This window comes from Leopardus geoffroyi, chromosome B3 (assembly GCF_018350155.1).
Source record: "Leopardus geoffroyi isolate Oge1 chromosome B3, O.geoffroyi_Oge1_pat1.0, whole genome shotgun sequence".
In the NCBI taxonomy this organism is placed as follows: domain Eukaryota; kingdom Metazoa; phylum Chordata; class Mammalia; order Carnivora; family Felidae; genus Leopardus; species Leopardus geoffroyi.
Genome location: NC_059337.1, coordinates 142,798,004 through 142,811,700, shown reverse-complemented (window position 1 = coordinate 142,811,700; position 13,697 = coordinate 142,798,004). Strand labels below are relative to the sequence as shown.

The 13,697-nt window shown below is 49.8% G+C and overlaps 1 protein-coding gene across 17 annotated transcripts in view; it reads right to left on the bottom strand.

Moving 5' to 3' along the window:
• WDR25 (WD repeat domain 25) overlaps positions 1-13,697 on the bottom strand; it is a 141,325-nt gene that overhangs the window by 34,575 nt on the left and 93,053 nt on the right. For all 17 annotated transcript variants that reach the window (XM_045452105.1, XM_045452097.1, XM_045452104.1 and 14 more), the window contains one exon: positions 8,718-8,848. In XM_045452105.1, the coding sequence (XP_045308061.1) occupies positions 8,718-8,848 (131 nt within the window). The remainder of the gene's footprint in view (positions 1-8,717; positions 8,849-13,697) is intronic.

Here is a 13,697-nt window from a genome sequence, read left to right as displayed (position 1 = left end):
AAGGGGGAGTCAGAAGTCGCAGGACCCCCCTCTGGAGTACTGCGGGTCTCCTGGGGTCACACATCGCTCCAGCTGGCAGTTCACACGTCGGGTTTGAAAGAGGAATCCAACTGTCCGCCCCCAGAAAGTGGTGTGGAGGGAAGCAAAAGAGAGGGGGCAGGCTGGGCAGCAGGTCTCTGGGGTTCCGAATTCTGGGAACCACTTCCTCAGCTCTACGCAAGATTCTGGAGGACCCAGGGGACACACAGGAACCCGCACCCCCCCCAAACCCCAGCTGCCTATGGAGGCAGCCAGTGAAGCAGATCGATCCGTCGAACATCCAAGAAACGCGTGTCCTCAGTGGGGGTTTCCGCCCGGGCCCGGAGCTCCTGGAGGGCAAGGACTAACTGGATTTTGTCACACCACGAGCCTGGTCTCCTGGGGGCTCATAACATTTTTATGACATCAATAAATGAAATGTGCAATGGTGGGAGGGAGAACTTAAAACAAGCCCTGGGTTCAGGTCCGCGGCCCCACAGCAGCTGCCGGCCCCTGTGCCCAGAGCTACGTCCTTCAGAACAGCTTCCTCGCCTCCACCGTGGGGGCGGAAGGCTGCGCTCACAGACATGCTGGGGCCGTGTGTTCAGGCCTGAGGCTTCAGGGCCCACCACAGCCCTGACGCCAGGCACAGAGCTGCGTGCGGCAGGGCTGAGTGAGCATCCGAACAAAGCGCACAGCACTCACTGACAGAGTGTTTTATTCGTACACAAGACTCGTGTTTCATTCACGCTGTGAACAGGAAGCCCTGCAAGGATGTGGGAGTCAAGCCGCCGAGCTCAAGGTCTTACCCCACTACCGACGGGCTATGCGCTATCGTGTGCTGGACTAAACCTTCCTGAACCCCGGTGCCCTACCAGTGGGATGCGGGGCAGCTGCCCCAGATTGCTGTGCACCAGGTGAGCTCAGAACAGAGGTCGGCAGGTGGCAGTGCCAACGGGCTGGCAGTGGCCTCAGAGCACCCGGGCCCCACCCCCACTCAACAGGCAGGGCCACAGGAGTCCAGAAAAGCGGCCGGGAGCCAACCAAAGTCACAAGGAATGCAGTGGCCATGCACCAGGCTCTCCGGGCCCTTCCCCATCCCCCACCCCCCCCTCCGCCCCCACCCGGCCTCTGTTAGTCTCCTACTCTTATCTGCACACAGAGTTAGGTTTGAGGCAAAACTCAGAACTGTAGAAAGTACAAAGCGTCCAAATAAAAAGTCTTTTTAATATAAAGCTGATGAAAGAGACAAATGGAGAGTAATCAAAACCTCATTAGGGCAAATAAGCAACCTGCCTGCAACACCACGGAAACTGATGGCATGGAGTCCTTTAGGCAGCTGCCGTACGGGAGTCCACGTTTTGGGACGAAACCCTACAACACCACTCAGGATGTTCACCCAGGCGCCCAAATTGTGGCCCCAGGGCTGTGGTTCACAGGGCCGGACACCGGGCAATGGTGCTCGCGGGTGCCCTCAAGGTGCTTCCAGCCAGCCCAGGTCAAGAGCCACGGGCTGCCCTGCCGGCTCATGGCATTCCCACGCAGGGGAAGGATGCCCACGGGTAGGAGCTCAGGTGACCACATTAACCAATGGTGGCTCAGCTTCTGCTTCTCGGATGGGCTCACGACGTGGGGGTTTAAAACCTGCTCTTGGGCAGGGCGGCCAGTCATTGATGCAGCAGACCCGCTAGGGCCTGCTGCATGCTTAGCACTTCGGTAGGTGTGGGAGCAGGGCAGCAAATGAGGCGAAACTGCTGTCCCGGGGTGTTTTCCATTCTGCTGGGAAATCACACACACACACACACACACACACACACGAGTCGGAGGCTGTGGTAGGAGACCCAGGGGAGAGTCCAAGCAGGCGGGAGGGAGAGCCGGCAGCCTCCCGGACTGCCACCTGCGTCTTAGGACACACACCGGCAGAGAGGCTAGGACAAAGCTCCAGAAAGAGGTCAAGAAACTAACACAAGATCTGGAAATCAAGACGGCCCTTTACAAGCTTTAAAAAAAAAGAGGAAGAAAAAGAAAAACATGAAATATTGATGACTCGTGCCAAACGAACACTAGAGCAAACGTGAGCTGGCCTGTCAGAGCCACGTTATCATGAGAATTTATCCCGGGGGGGTGGGGGGGGTGGGGGTGGGGGCCGGTGTTCTGGAGGCCCAAACAGGGGTCTAAATGCATCTGCAACTCTCTTTCTTGGGAGCCACGCAGAGCCCCAGCTCTGCCGACAGAGGGAAGAGGAACCAGGGCCAAAGCCAAGCGCCCAGCTCGGGAGCCATGTGTCCTAGATTTGCCAGAGCTGCTCCAATTTCCAGTGCCCGATCCTGCTCAACCGAGAGGGAATTTGCTGATGCTGAGGTTCCATAATTTAAGCTTGCAAAAAGGGTGATTGACTAAATATGCATTATGATTTTTAAGTCTCTGTAGTTTTTCTTACAAATTTGATTCATGATACAAGGGTGAATTTTATTACCTATGCTAATTTGGCTCAAACTACATAGTCACCTTAAAGTGAACTTTAACTACAAAGTAACTACCTTGAGAATTTCCCACAGTGCTGGTGGGCCCTGGAGAGCTGGGACCACATCTTAGATCACTGTGGCTCTATAGCCCCCAGTCCATGCTGTGCTCAGAGCCAGGGAGCTGTGAGGCTAGCTACTGTCATCTACCAAACACCAGGGAGCATAAGAGCTCGGAGCCGGCCAACCGCTGTGTTGTCAGGACCATAACAGCGCACCTCCTCTGATGCCAGACGGCCCAAGCCCTCTGCCTCTGACTTCACTTCACTTCCTGACTAGTCAGTTGCAGCTGAATTGCAGCTAGGGAGAGATCCCAGGGCAGCCACTGCCCTGCAGCTGGGAGTGAGTGAGTGCTGCTTCAGGACTCCATCATGATCAGAGGGACATGGTTACCCCATGAGCACCTGCCTGATCCCAGGCCCTGTTGAGAGATGCTGAGGCACAGACGTGATTCACCTCGGGCCCCCACCGGCAGCGGTAAATAAACACCTGTTTAGCTGAGAGAACTCACAGTCAAGTAAGAAGATAAAGAGCTATCAGTGAAACAGGTCACAGACAGTGCAGGCCAATCAAGAATGAAAGCCACGGGAGCTCAAAGACAGAAGCAAGTAACCTCCACATTCAGAGGCCCTTTGGGCCCTGGCTTCTCAAAGTGTGGTCCATGGACCACTTGCCTCTGCATCTCCTGGGGGCTTGTTAAAAATGCAAGATCTTATCGGCAATAGACTGAACGTGTCCCCGCAACTCTATATGCTGAAGCCCTATTCCTCAATATGATGGTATTGGGTGGTGAGGCCTTTGGAAGATGATATGGTTTAGATGAGGTCGTAAGGGTGCAGCCCCCATGATGGGACTGGTGTCCTTCTAAGGGAATGAAAAGACCGGAGCTCGCTCTCTCTCTCCATCATATAAGGACACAGCAAGAAAGGAGCACTCTGAAAGCCAGAAGGAGAGCCCTCCTCAGAACCTGACCATGCTAGTACCCTGGTCTTGGGCTCCAAGCCTCAGAACTGTGCAAATTAAATGTCTGTTTTTGAAGCCCCTCAGTCTACAGTATTTTGTTCTAGCAGCCCAAACAGACTGAGATATCATCCTTACCAAAGACCTGCTGGTACAGAATCTGCATCCTAACAAGAGCCCCAGGTGCTCTCTGGCACACGGGCAGTGTGCAAAGCCCTGCTTTACGGATGACCTTGTCTTGCCCCTTGACCAACAGGGAAACCACGACTGAGAGAGACTGTAGTCTGAGGGGTTTGCCCACAATCGCCCAGATGAGCAGGTGGTACGGGGAGGCTGAGAGCCCAGGCCTCCTGTAGCTCAGGCCAGTAGTACTAGAAGCTGGGAGGGGCTTCTGGAGAGAGGGACCCTAGAGTGATATGAAGGCCAGCCCACAGGCATCCTGGACTCCAGGCCACACCCGTGTTCAAGCACACTGCCGGGAGAAAGAAGTCAGAGAATTTTGCTGGTGGTGTTATGCCAGCTTGAGTACGTGCACTCGGTCGACTCACATGGAACACAGCCCGCTGACCTGCTGGAAATGAAGTCAAGAACTTTGCAGTGATGAGAGATGTGCTCCAATCATCAAACCCAAGGAAGAGAGAGACGGGCCAAGAAAAGAAGAGAGGGAAGCTAAACAGCCCATTTGCTCTAATGAATTGGGCTGTGGCCCCAGGAAGTCCAGAATCCCAACCTTCATCATTTGGCTCAGCCTAAGGGTCATAAAATTGTATGACTGGAAAGTAGCTTAAAAGTTATCCGTTCCAACCACTCTTCAGACTCTGTTCTCTCAGACCGTGGCGAGAAGCTGTCTGGCCCTGCAGTCACGCTCCAGTGGTGGGCTCACTAGCCCAGCACAGCATGCCTCAGCTCTGTCCTTGGAAACCTACCCCTTACCTTTTAAATGCTGATTCACTTTGATCCAGCGATTTGAGTTCTGGGACCCAAGCTTAAGGAAATAAACCTCAAATATGGAAAACACCAGATGCACAAATATATGTCTTACAGTGGAATGTATAATAAAGTAGACCTGGATGGTCTGTTCGGAGATTATCATTAACAGAGAGAAACTGCTCGCACACCTTGACAGAAGAACAGCTCTCTGGAAAAGATATGGTGTGAGCACAAGGTTTCTGCAAGGATGCCCATAATAGAGGGAAGTACAGAAGCACCCACCTTGTCAGCCAGATCAGGATGGATCTCAACAATCAATAGGGTGACAGATGTCACAGCCAGACCTATCCATAGCAGGGGTTAGCCAGGTCGTAAATATTTTTGGTTTTGCAGCCCATGTGGTCTCTGTTGCAACTACTCAATTCTGCCACTGTAGTGTGAAAGCAGCTGCAGATGATACATAAATGAGTGCATGGCTGTGTTCCAATAAAACTTTACAAAAACAGACAGCAAGCCGGATTTAGCCCTGGGCTGTAGTTTGCTCATCCCGATCTCTACCTTCACATCTATTAATTTTAAATGGCAGGAAAAAAAAAAAAAAAAGAACTATCCTCACTATCCAACCTAGGGAAATGGTTTTTTGAAAACGACCCATTGGATCCATATTTATTGAGTGCCTGTTTATGTCAGACTCTGCTCTGAACACCAGGCAGAAGGCAAGAAGCAAGTCAGGTAAGCACGCTGCATCAAAGGGATGTATTGAAAATTCTACAAGAGTCTGTGATAACAAGGAAAACCCTGACAGTGCTATGTAAAAAACAAAATATAAAATTGTGTATAAAAATCAGACCAACGTTTTAAGAACACACACACACACACACAGGGAAAAAGAACAACGGAAGAAAAATACTAAAATGTTACTAATGTTTCCTTCAGCTGGCTAGACTACCCCTTCTCTTTATTTCCCTCTACTTTCCAATTTTTTCACATGATTGCATATTACTTTTACAAGAAAACAGTTCCTCCTGCTGTATTTAAAAGGGGAAGCTGGTCTTGACTGTAAGCTAAGCTCTCTGTCCCTCCTGCCTGCACCTGCAGTTTCCACCACTGTCCCTGAAGGTAATTTAAAACAAAAACAAAACAGCCAAACTGCTCAGCCCCACATGTTCATCTACACAGGAGCGAGCTGGAGAGTTCAGCACCAGGGACAGCGCCACACACTGCAGGCAGCTCAGAGGGGTGAAAAGGGAGCCACCCCAGGTGGGAGCCACCCCAGGTGGGAGCCAGGAGGGCAAGGAGGCTGTGCCTTTCTTCTCTGGTCCTCCGACTACTCCCACTTGAGACACTCAGGCAACACCTGTCAGAGGAAACGTAACTGAAGCAAGAGAGCTGTCCCTGAGCCTGGCTGATGCAAAATGGAACTAGCCCTGTGACCCAGAGGGAGAGGAGAGGCAGTCGGATTGCTAGTAAAGGGGAAGTAAAAACAAACATTGTGCAGATCCCTTTCCCAACATTATTAGCTTGGGAGACACTCGCAAATATGCCAATACCAGTCACAGCAACATCTGCTTCTAATTGCTTCTCCCCCAGCATTTTCAGAGCCTGTCAGATGGCGTCTGCCCTAGGAGAAAATCCAATATTTTTAACAAACTCTTAAATCAGATGGCGTCCTTGGTGAGTAATCTCTTACGTGTTTGGTCTTTGAGGCTAAAAACAGTAAGCACACCTTTAAGGGACGCGGCCGTCAGCAGGGCTGGGTAATCGAAGGCCCCACTTCAAACAGCATGACTAAGAGTTTCCAACACATGCAGCCCAAATACAAGTGTTCTAGTGGGTTGTTGTTTTTTTTGTTTTTTTTTTTAATTCCACTGTGTCCACGTCTTTATGTGTAATTTTTCTCTCTTTTCCAAATATTTTTGTAAAAAGAAGTTTCTTTGTAAAAGAAAAATGTGTGATTTTTTTTTTAAAGAGCACATCTCTCTGTGCTTTAATTTTCCCACTTGTGAAGTACTTTAAGCAAGACACCTATGGATAAAACTTCACATTTTCTTTAAAGAAACTGCCTGTGTTCTTAGGTTCGCAAAATGCCAGCAGCCCCTTCCAAAAGCCTGTTGGGAAAGTGTCTTCCTGCAGTGGCCAACCTGACCTTCAAATCTGGGAAATCCAAGGTGGGGCGGGAGGCAGTCCCGGAGGGAAAGCCTTTAGGTAGAACCTTTTAGCATTGCAGCAGCCTTGAGCCCTTCAGGGTGGGACCACTGAACCCCTGAATCCTAAATGCAGGAGGGCAAACTGACATTCCATACCTTCTCCTTTCAAAGTTAAGTTTAACATGGGTTTTATTATAAACTACCCTGTAGGACTCAAGTGGCCGTGTGTCTCCTTCAGACCAGAGTAGTGCTTCTCAGACCTTGAAAACAAGTCAGCCTAAAATCACGGCGCACCCCCAGAGGCAATCAGGCCACGGCTCTTCCTCACTACTCTCCCACAAACCCATTCTCAGGCCTGGCTTCTCACTGCTAACCCAAACCAGGACTCACAGCATTGAAAGCCTCTTTGCCTGGGGCCAGTACCCTTGCCTGGAGCCCATGCCCCACCAGGTCAAGCCAGTCCCTGGTCCCTGCACACATTTCACACTTCTACCTTCTATACATACACATTCTGCATGACTGCCTTCCTCCCTCATTCCTTCACTTGGTCATCCAAGGCTTGCTCAGTGTCTACTACGTGCCAGGCACTGTTCTAAGGGCTACAAGTCAACAGCAAACAAAGTAGACAGAAAATCCCTACGCTGGAGGGGCGCCTGGGTGGCTCAGTCGGTTGGGTGTCTGACTTTGGCTCGGGTCATGGTCTCGCGGTCCGTGAGTTTGAGCCCTGCATCAGGCTCTGTGCTGACAGCTCAGAGTCTGGAGCCTGCTTCAGATTCTGTGTCTCCCTCTCTCTGCCTCTTTCTCTCTCCCAAAAATAAACATTAAAAAAAAAGTTTTTTTAAAGAAAAAAAAATCCCTCCCTGGAGAAACTTACGTTCAAGTGAAGGCAGACAGGCAAGCAGATAAACATGTAAAATCCACAGTACACCGGGTGATGATACATAGTAGGGAGAACAGTGAGGGGGCAAAGGGGACGAGTGAATGCCAGAGGGTGACCATCACGGTGATCAGAGAAGGCCTCACAGGAGAGGTGGCATTTGAACAGAACCAAGCAGAGAGAGGGAGCCTCTACAGAGAAAACTGGGAGAAGAGCATTCCAGGTGGAAGGAGCAGCAGGTGCAAAGGCCCTGAGGCAGGAACGTGCTAGTGTGTTCTAGGAAAGGCAAGGAGGCCAGTGGGGCTGGAGGTGATGAGAAGGGGGAAGGGAAGCTCATGTAGGTATTGAAGGCCACTGTGGGGACACTGGCCTTTACCATGAGTGAGATCAGAGCCTGGAGTGTTCTCACCAGGGGAGAGGCACATCAGACTTACACTGTGACAGACACTCTGGTTGCCATGTTAAGAACAAACTACAAGGAGTGGGGAAAGAGCTACCACATAGGAAACTACTGCAATTATCCCAGTGAGAGTCAACGGCAGCTCAAGCCAGTCACCACAGGATACGCTCATGACTTGGATGTGGGGGTGACAGGAAGAGCAGAGACAGGCACGGTTCTGACAGTTCCGACCCGAATCCCTGGAAGGGTGGAGCTGCCACTTATTAAGTGGGTGAGGGCAACGGAAGCAGCAGCTTGGTGAGCAGCGGGGTGGAAACTCCCCTGTGGGACTGATCGCCACCAGCCATTTAGCCCCAGAAGGCACGTGATCTCCAAGAAGCCTTCCTCACATCGAGCAGAAAGCCCTCGCCCTCTGAATGGTTGCTTGTCCCTCCCTTACTCCCCCACCCATCTCTCTCTCTCCCCCTCACACACACACACACACACACACACACACACACGTGCACACATACGCACACACACAGACATACATACAGTAGTGCTCCACACCACTTATCTGCAACCGCACATCATTCCCTTGAGTAACCCAAAGGCTAATTCCTTTTATATCATCTGGAAACATCTGCACACAGTAGGTACTCAATAAATGTTTTCAGAGCCGCACCTCTGATGTTTCAATACTCTAACAACTCAAGAACGTTCTTTCAGAACACATACACATCACGCTGAGCACTGATGAAATGTCAGGTGGTAATTACCCCGTCTCCAGGGTCCTGCACCTAGATGCTGGCCCGCCCCCGGTCAGTCACACCGCCGCGGCAAGCTCTCCTGTGGAGAGGCCACGGGAGGAAGACGGGCATCACCTTGCCGGTCCTTATATCCCAAGCTTTGACTTCGGGGTTGAAGCCTCCACACACAAAAAGGCTGTGGTCTTTCGGGTGAAATTTCAAAGTAGTGATTCTAAAGTCACTCTGACCGCTGAAGAGCTGGGTTCCTACAACACAAAGAAGAGAAGAGAGCATTAAAAACTACTCGGACCACAAGATAAATATCTTAAAACTAAGATGCCATCTGACATAGAGCTCTGGGCCCAAGGGCCCACGAGACTTTCTGGAAGCACAACAGACGTCATGGCACTTGAATCTCACTCTCTGACCAGCCCCGTCCCTGACTGGCCGAACTGCCCCCCAGGGCTGACCCAACGGCCGGACCCACGAACATCACCTTTCCTGTGTTCCATCGACACTGCCTATCAACTCATTTAAACCACACAACCGCTCAAAACCTGCTCTACGACTGAAGAAAAGCCAAGGCTCAGGGAGCTTAAGTAACATTGTCAAAGCTGCACAGTTAATAGAGAGTATTTACCCAGGAGTCTAAAAAAGAAAAAGCAAGATGCTCCAAAGTGATCTTTGTGGGATCAGCCGTCTTTCAACCATGACCTTACATTCATGACCACGGATGATTTGCTACAGGGAGTGGCTGGTAATGGCAGCATGATACTCTGGGCAACAAGTGACAGCATGACCCCACAGGGCCCGGGCGCCAGCATGGACAGGCAGTGTGGCCCGCTGGGGTCTCACTGATTCTGCAGGACTCAAGACGGTCCTTGTCCTCTGCATATCTGTCACGAAACCGCTGTCGAGCGCTCACGTGCACTGTGAAAACATTTGTGTGTACACACACACACATGTGGTGGGGAAAATGTCGGTTTCGCCACTGTGAGCTTTCAGACGTCAGCGACATAAACAGGCTGAACTCAGGGCGTGTGGGGAGCAGATCTCCGACCCTGAGCCCAGGTCTGTTGGGTTCCAAAAGCCAGCACTCGTTCCTCTACGTTGTGCCACATTATGCCCCAGGGCACTGGCTGTAGTTCTCGTGTGCTCCATTCAACCCCACTGAAAATGCAGCCAGAAACCAGACCGGCCTTGGGAACCACGGGACACGTTCCCAGGGGCCAGGCCATCTCACAGGCATGGCACCTGCTATGCAACACCCACCAAGAGCGTGAAGGTGGTTTCCCTCAGAGATGTCAGCAATGGCTCCCACTGCCCAGGAGGGACAACCTTGACTGCCCCTGGCCCACAGAAACTCCTCCACTGGACTGAGGCCGTGGGCGGTTAGGGACACATGAAGCTGGTGGCCGTGGAGACCAACGTGATGCCAAGATCTCCAGCATCATTTCCTCTCACGGGAACCCAGAGGCCAAGTTTGCTCATCCATTTCAGAAAGCACTTCCAGAAGGCTGCCCTGCTTTGTGTTCAGGACCCCCCCACACAGCATTCTACCAGCTCACCAGGTAAGGAAATGAAAGTTCATCGACTGGTACTCTTGAGTTACAGCAGGAGCCTTTATAGACCCAATTTGCCTAGATCCATGGTCTCTGCACTCGTCTGACAGCAACACCCAACAAGGGACAGCCCTTCAGCACGTATCACGGGGACGCGTGTTTGCTTGTAAGTTACATACCGCGCTCCCGTGCGAATAAATTGTACGCATTAAGATACCAAAAGTAAACTATTTTAAAGGAGAGACAAGGACACGATAACCAATATTTTAAAATAGGAGCACTGGGTGTTGTATGGAAACCAATTTGACAATAAATTGTATTTTAAAAAATAATAAAATATATTTTAATGTGCCATTTTCTAAGAGTGTCGACAAACCTCTGTGAAATCATTAAATCAAACGAGTTTTTAGTGAGAGCTACCAAATTGACTCCACTTCCATTTTTTTTCAAAGGTAGGAAAACTGTCTGTGGCTCAATGATTTGAAAGTACCCCAGTTAGGGCTCCAGTCTGTTCTCTGAGGTCATCAGAGCTAACAAAGACTCTTCCCAGAGATGCACAGACCCGGCTGGAAGATGCTTACCACCGGCGACAAAGGAGACACCGTCCGCCTCTGTCCATCCCTGATACAAAGGATTTTGTGAACATGTTATGAGTGAGGCCCCAGTTCCCCTCAGGTCAGAAAAACGTTCCTGCAACTCATCACAGGGTATTACTGCATTCTCATATTTTTAATAGCCCAATTCAAAATCCATTGACATTGTCATCTCAAGGATTTTGAAGCAGGTTAGAAAAACTGCCCCCAAGTTAAGGGTGCAGATATTAGTGTTTTTAATAGGTGACGCATTCACATAGTTTTTGGTTAACAAATTACAAGATGGTGGAAACAAAAACATCTCTGTTCAAAATGTTCTTTCCACAGTACAAACTTTTGGGAAAGCTCTTCATTAAAGTGTCACCTTTCCCTTGATGAAGAGTTATGTTGATTTTTTTCCAGTATCTTCCAGAGGCCTACAGTTTGCAGTCACTTGTCATCAGAGAAAACTTTGGAAGCACCTGAGGTTTTGTAAATGGAGCCTCTATACTTCTTGAAGTTCAACAAGCCCCTTAACTGTTCCACTCAAACGGGCAGTGCACAAAGTCTTTCACGGTCATCCTGTGTCACTATGATGTGAAGAGGGGCCACTGTGGGTCCTGTCATCCGTAATGGTGAAGGGCCTATAAATAATAGCCTAGCGGTCCAGCCCAAGGGGGCAGTTAAGGCAAATGTGGGTCTCTGCCTGGTGGAATGTCGAAAAGCCATTCAAAACTGGAATCACAAACCATGCTCTTTGGCAAGACAGACAATGCCTGATACCTGTTCTTGGATCACAAAAGTATTAAGTAGGGATTGATACGGGCAGAGGCTGGGAAGAGATTCACCGACTTGAAGTGGTTTGTTCTAGGGGTAGTAAGATCATTTTTTAAGTTACACCAATATCGTTGTCATAATGTTGTGTGTGTGTGGCTTTTTTTAAATAAAGAATCCTTCTAACCAGGCATCAGAGAGGAGCAGACTTACAGGAGTCTGGGTCCTACGTGTCTCGTTAGGTCAACAGACAAGCAACTGTCTCAAGCAAAAACTCACATCCTGGGGAATTAACCTGAGCGGAAACCCGATATTCCTTGAGCTTCCTCTTCTTTCCTGAAACCCATCAAGCCATAGTTGGTGGTCAGAGACCACCCATGCTATGCCCGATTAGAGATGCCCCCTCCTAGGGAGGATGGAGGTCTCCCCACGGCCGGGACTCGGAATGGCACTTACAGAGACCTTGCTGGGACAGGCCTTGGAACTGCGGCTCAGGCCTCAGGGCACGTGCCCCAGCCAGGTAGCCAGGGGACCCATATGGGGCATGAAGAAAGGGACCACCATCATGTCCCCTCAATGGAAAAGGAGCACACAGATGCCACTGTGGCCCCCACGCTGCTGCAAAGGCCCCGGCCAGAAATCTCCTCCTGGCACAGGCAACAGTACCTACTGTGGCCCTCCTGCTCGCTCAGAGTCACTGCTAGTCCTTAAGCCCAAAAGGAAAAATAAACGGTCTGCCTGGAGAAAAATTTTCCCTGTTTCTTGGACCATGGCATATAACCATATGCTTATTTCAGAAACAGCAGTGAATTAGGCATGTTTTTTCAAAAAGTGCAGTGATACAGTCTTGCCAACAATGAGGAAAAGGTGGGAGGAAAAGCAAAAGCTGAGTTGCTAAAAGATGAGGACTGAGCTTTTTCTGCTAAAAAAAAAAAAAAATGCACGTATTTCTGCATGTTATTCTTCAACCTTCCAAAGAGACTGGGAAGAGCCTTCGAGTCTCGTAAGTACTCCGATGTTCCCGTTACAACACAAGCGATGCCTTCTATCTTTTCTCCTACTTTTTGTTTATGAGAACTAGGCCTTTGCTGTATCTGCTAAAAGGGTCCAAAACTAAAAGATTTTAAAATTTTTGATAAGCTTCCAGATAGCTCATGGGAAACACAAAGGGGGAGTTTCCACCGGGGAAGGAGGTCTAGCACAAGGCTGTGGCTCAGAAGTCGGGGACCCCAGCCGTCCCTGCCCGGCACCGTGCTCGGCGCAGGAGGTGGTGCAGCAGAGGGGCTGAGAGTCACCCAGACCCAGGCTCCACCCCAGGAGAGGGACCTGCCCAAGTCTGTGAACGGCAGGCTGTCCGGGGACCACACGCCAGAGATGTGCATCCATAATGCGTAGAGTGCTCTGGAGGGCGTGGCAGACACAGCAAACAACAAAAGGGAGCTATGATTGTTGGAAAAAGTTAACCCCCAAATTACTGAATTCATCCTTGGTTAAATTAAAACCTAAAGCCAAGGGCTACAAGTTCTTAACAGCAGGCACCTTGAGAGAGGAATGATTTGGAGTTTCTGTCTTGAGGCTCTGAGAATACAGTGCCCTGGGCTAGTCTTTGCATTTTGTTGAAGAGACATAGATAAAGGCTGGAAATACTTATCAGAGACTACCTTGTTCCCAGCCGAGGTGAGGTGAAGGTCCTTTCTTGTCAGACTTGTTCCTTCTCTACATGTTCCTACATCGAGTGCCCTGTTCACCACGTCCTCTCCTCCCTCACGACACTACCTCAAGCACAATGGTTAGTTGCTATGTAACCTTTAACCTTGAGACTATCTTGCTCGGTTACATGCTTGTTACAGAAAGTTCTATTTATTCACTGTATGCTGCTTATGGGAAATTGAGTTTTAAAATATTTAATCCACTAACACTGACTTTATTGATCTTGTTATAATGAACTCAACCAGTATAAGAACTGTTCAGATCCTCTTAGAGTTAGGAAAAATCACTTCTTTTCCTCCTTGAATCAATAATGATACAAATAAACCATAAATTGTCATTAGGGCAAAAATACACAGAAACTCAATTTATTCTCTCGACGCTATCATTACTACCCCTGGTTCCATCACCAATATTGAGAAGATAAGGCAGCTGGTAACACTAGCCAGGAAATTCCTCAGAGGTTCCCCTCTTCCTTTCTCAGGTAGAGACCCAGATGA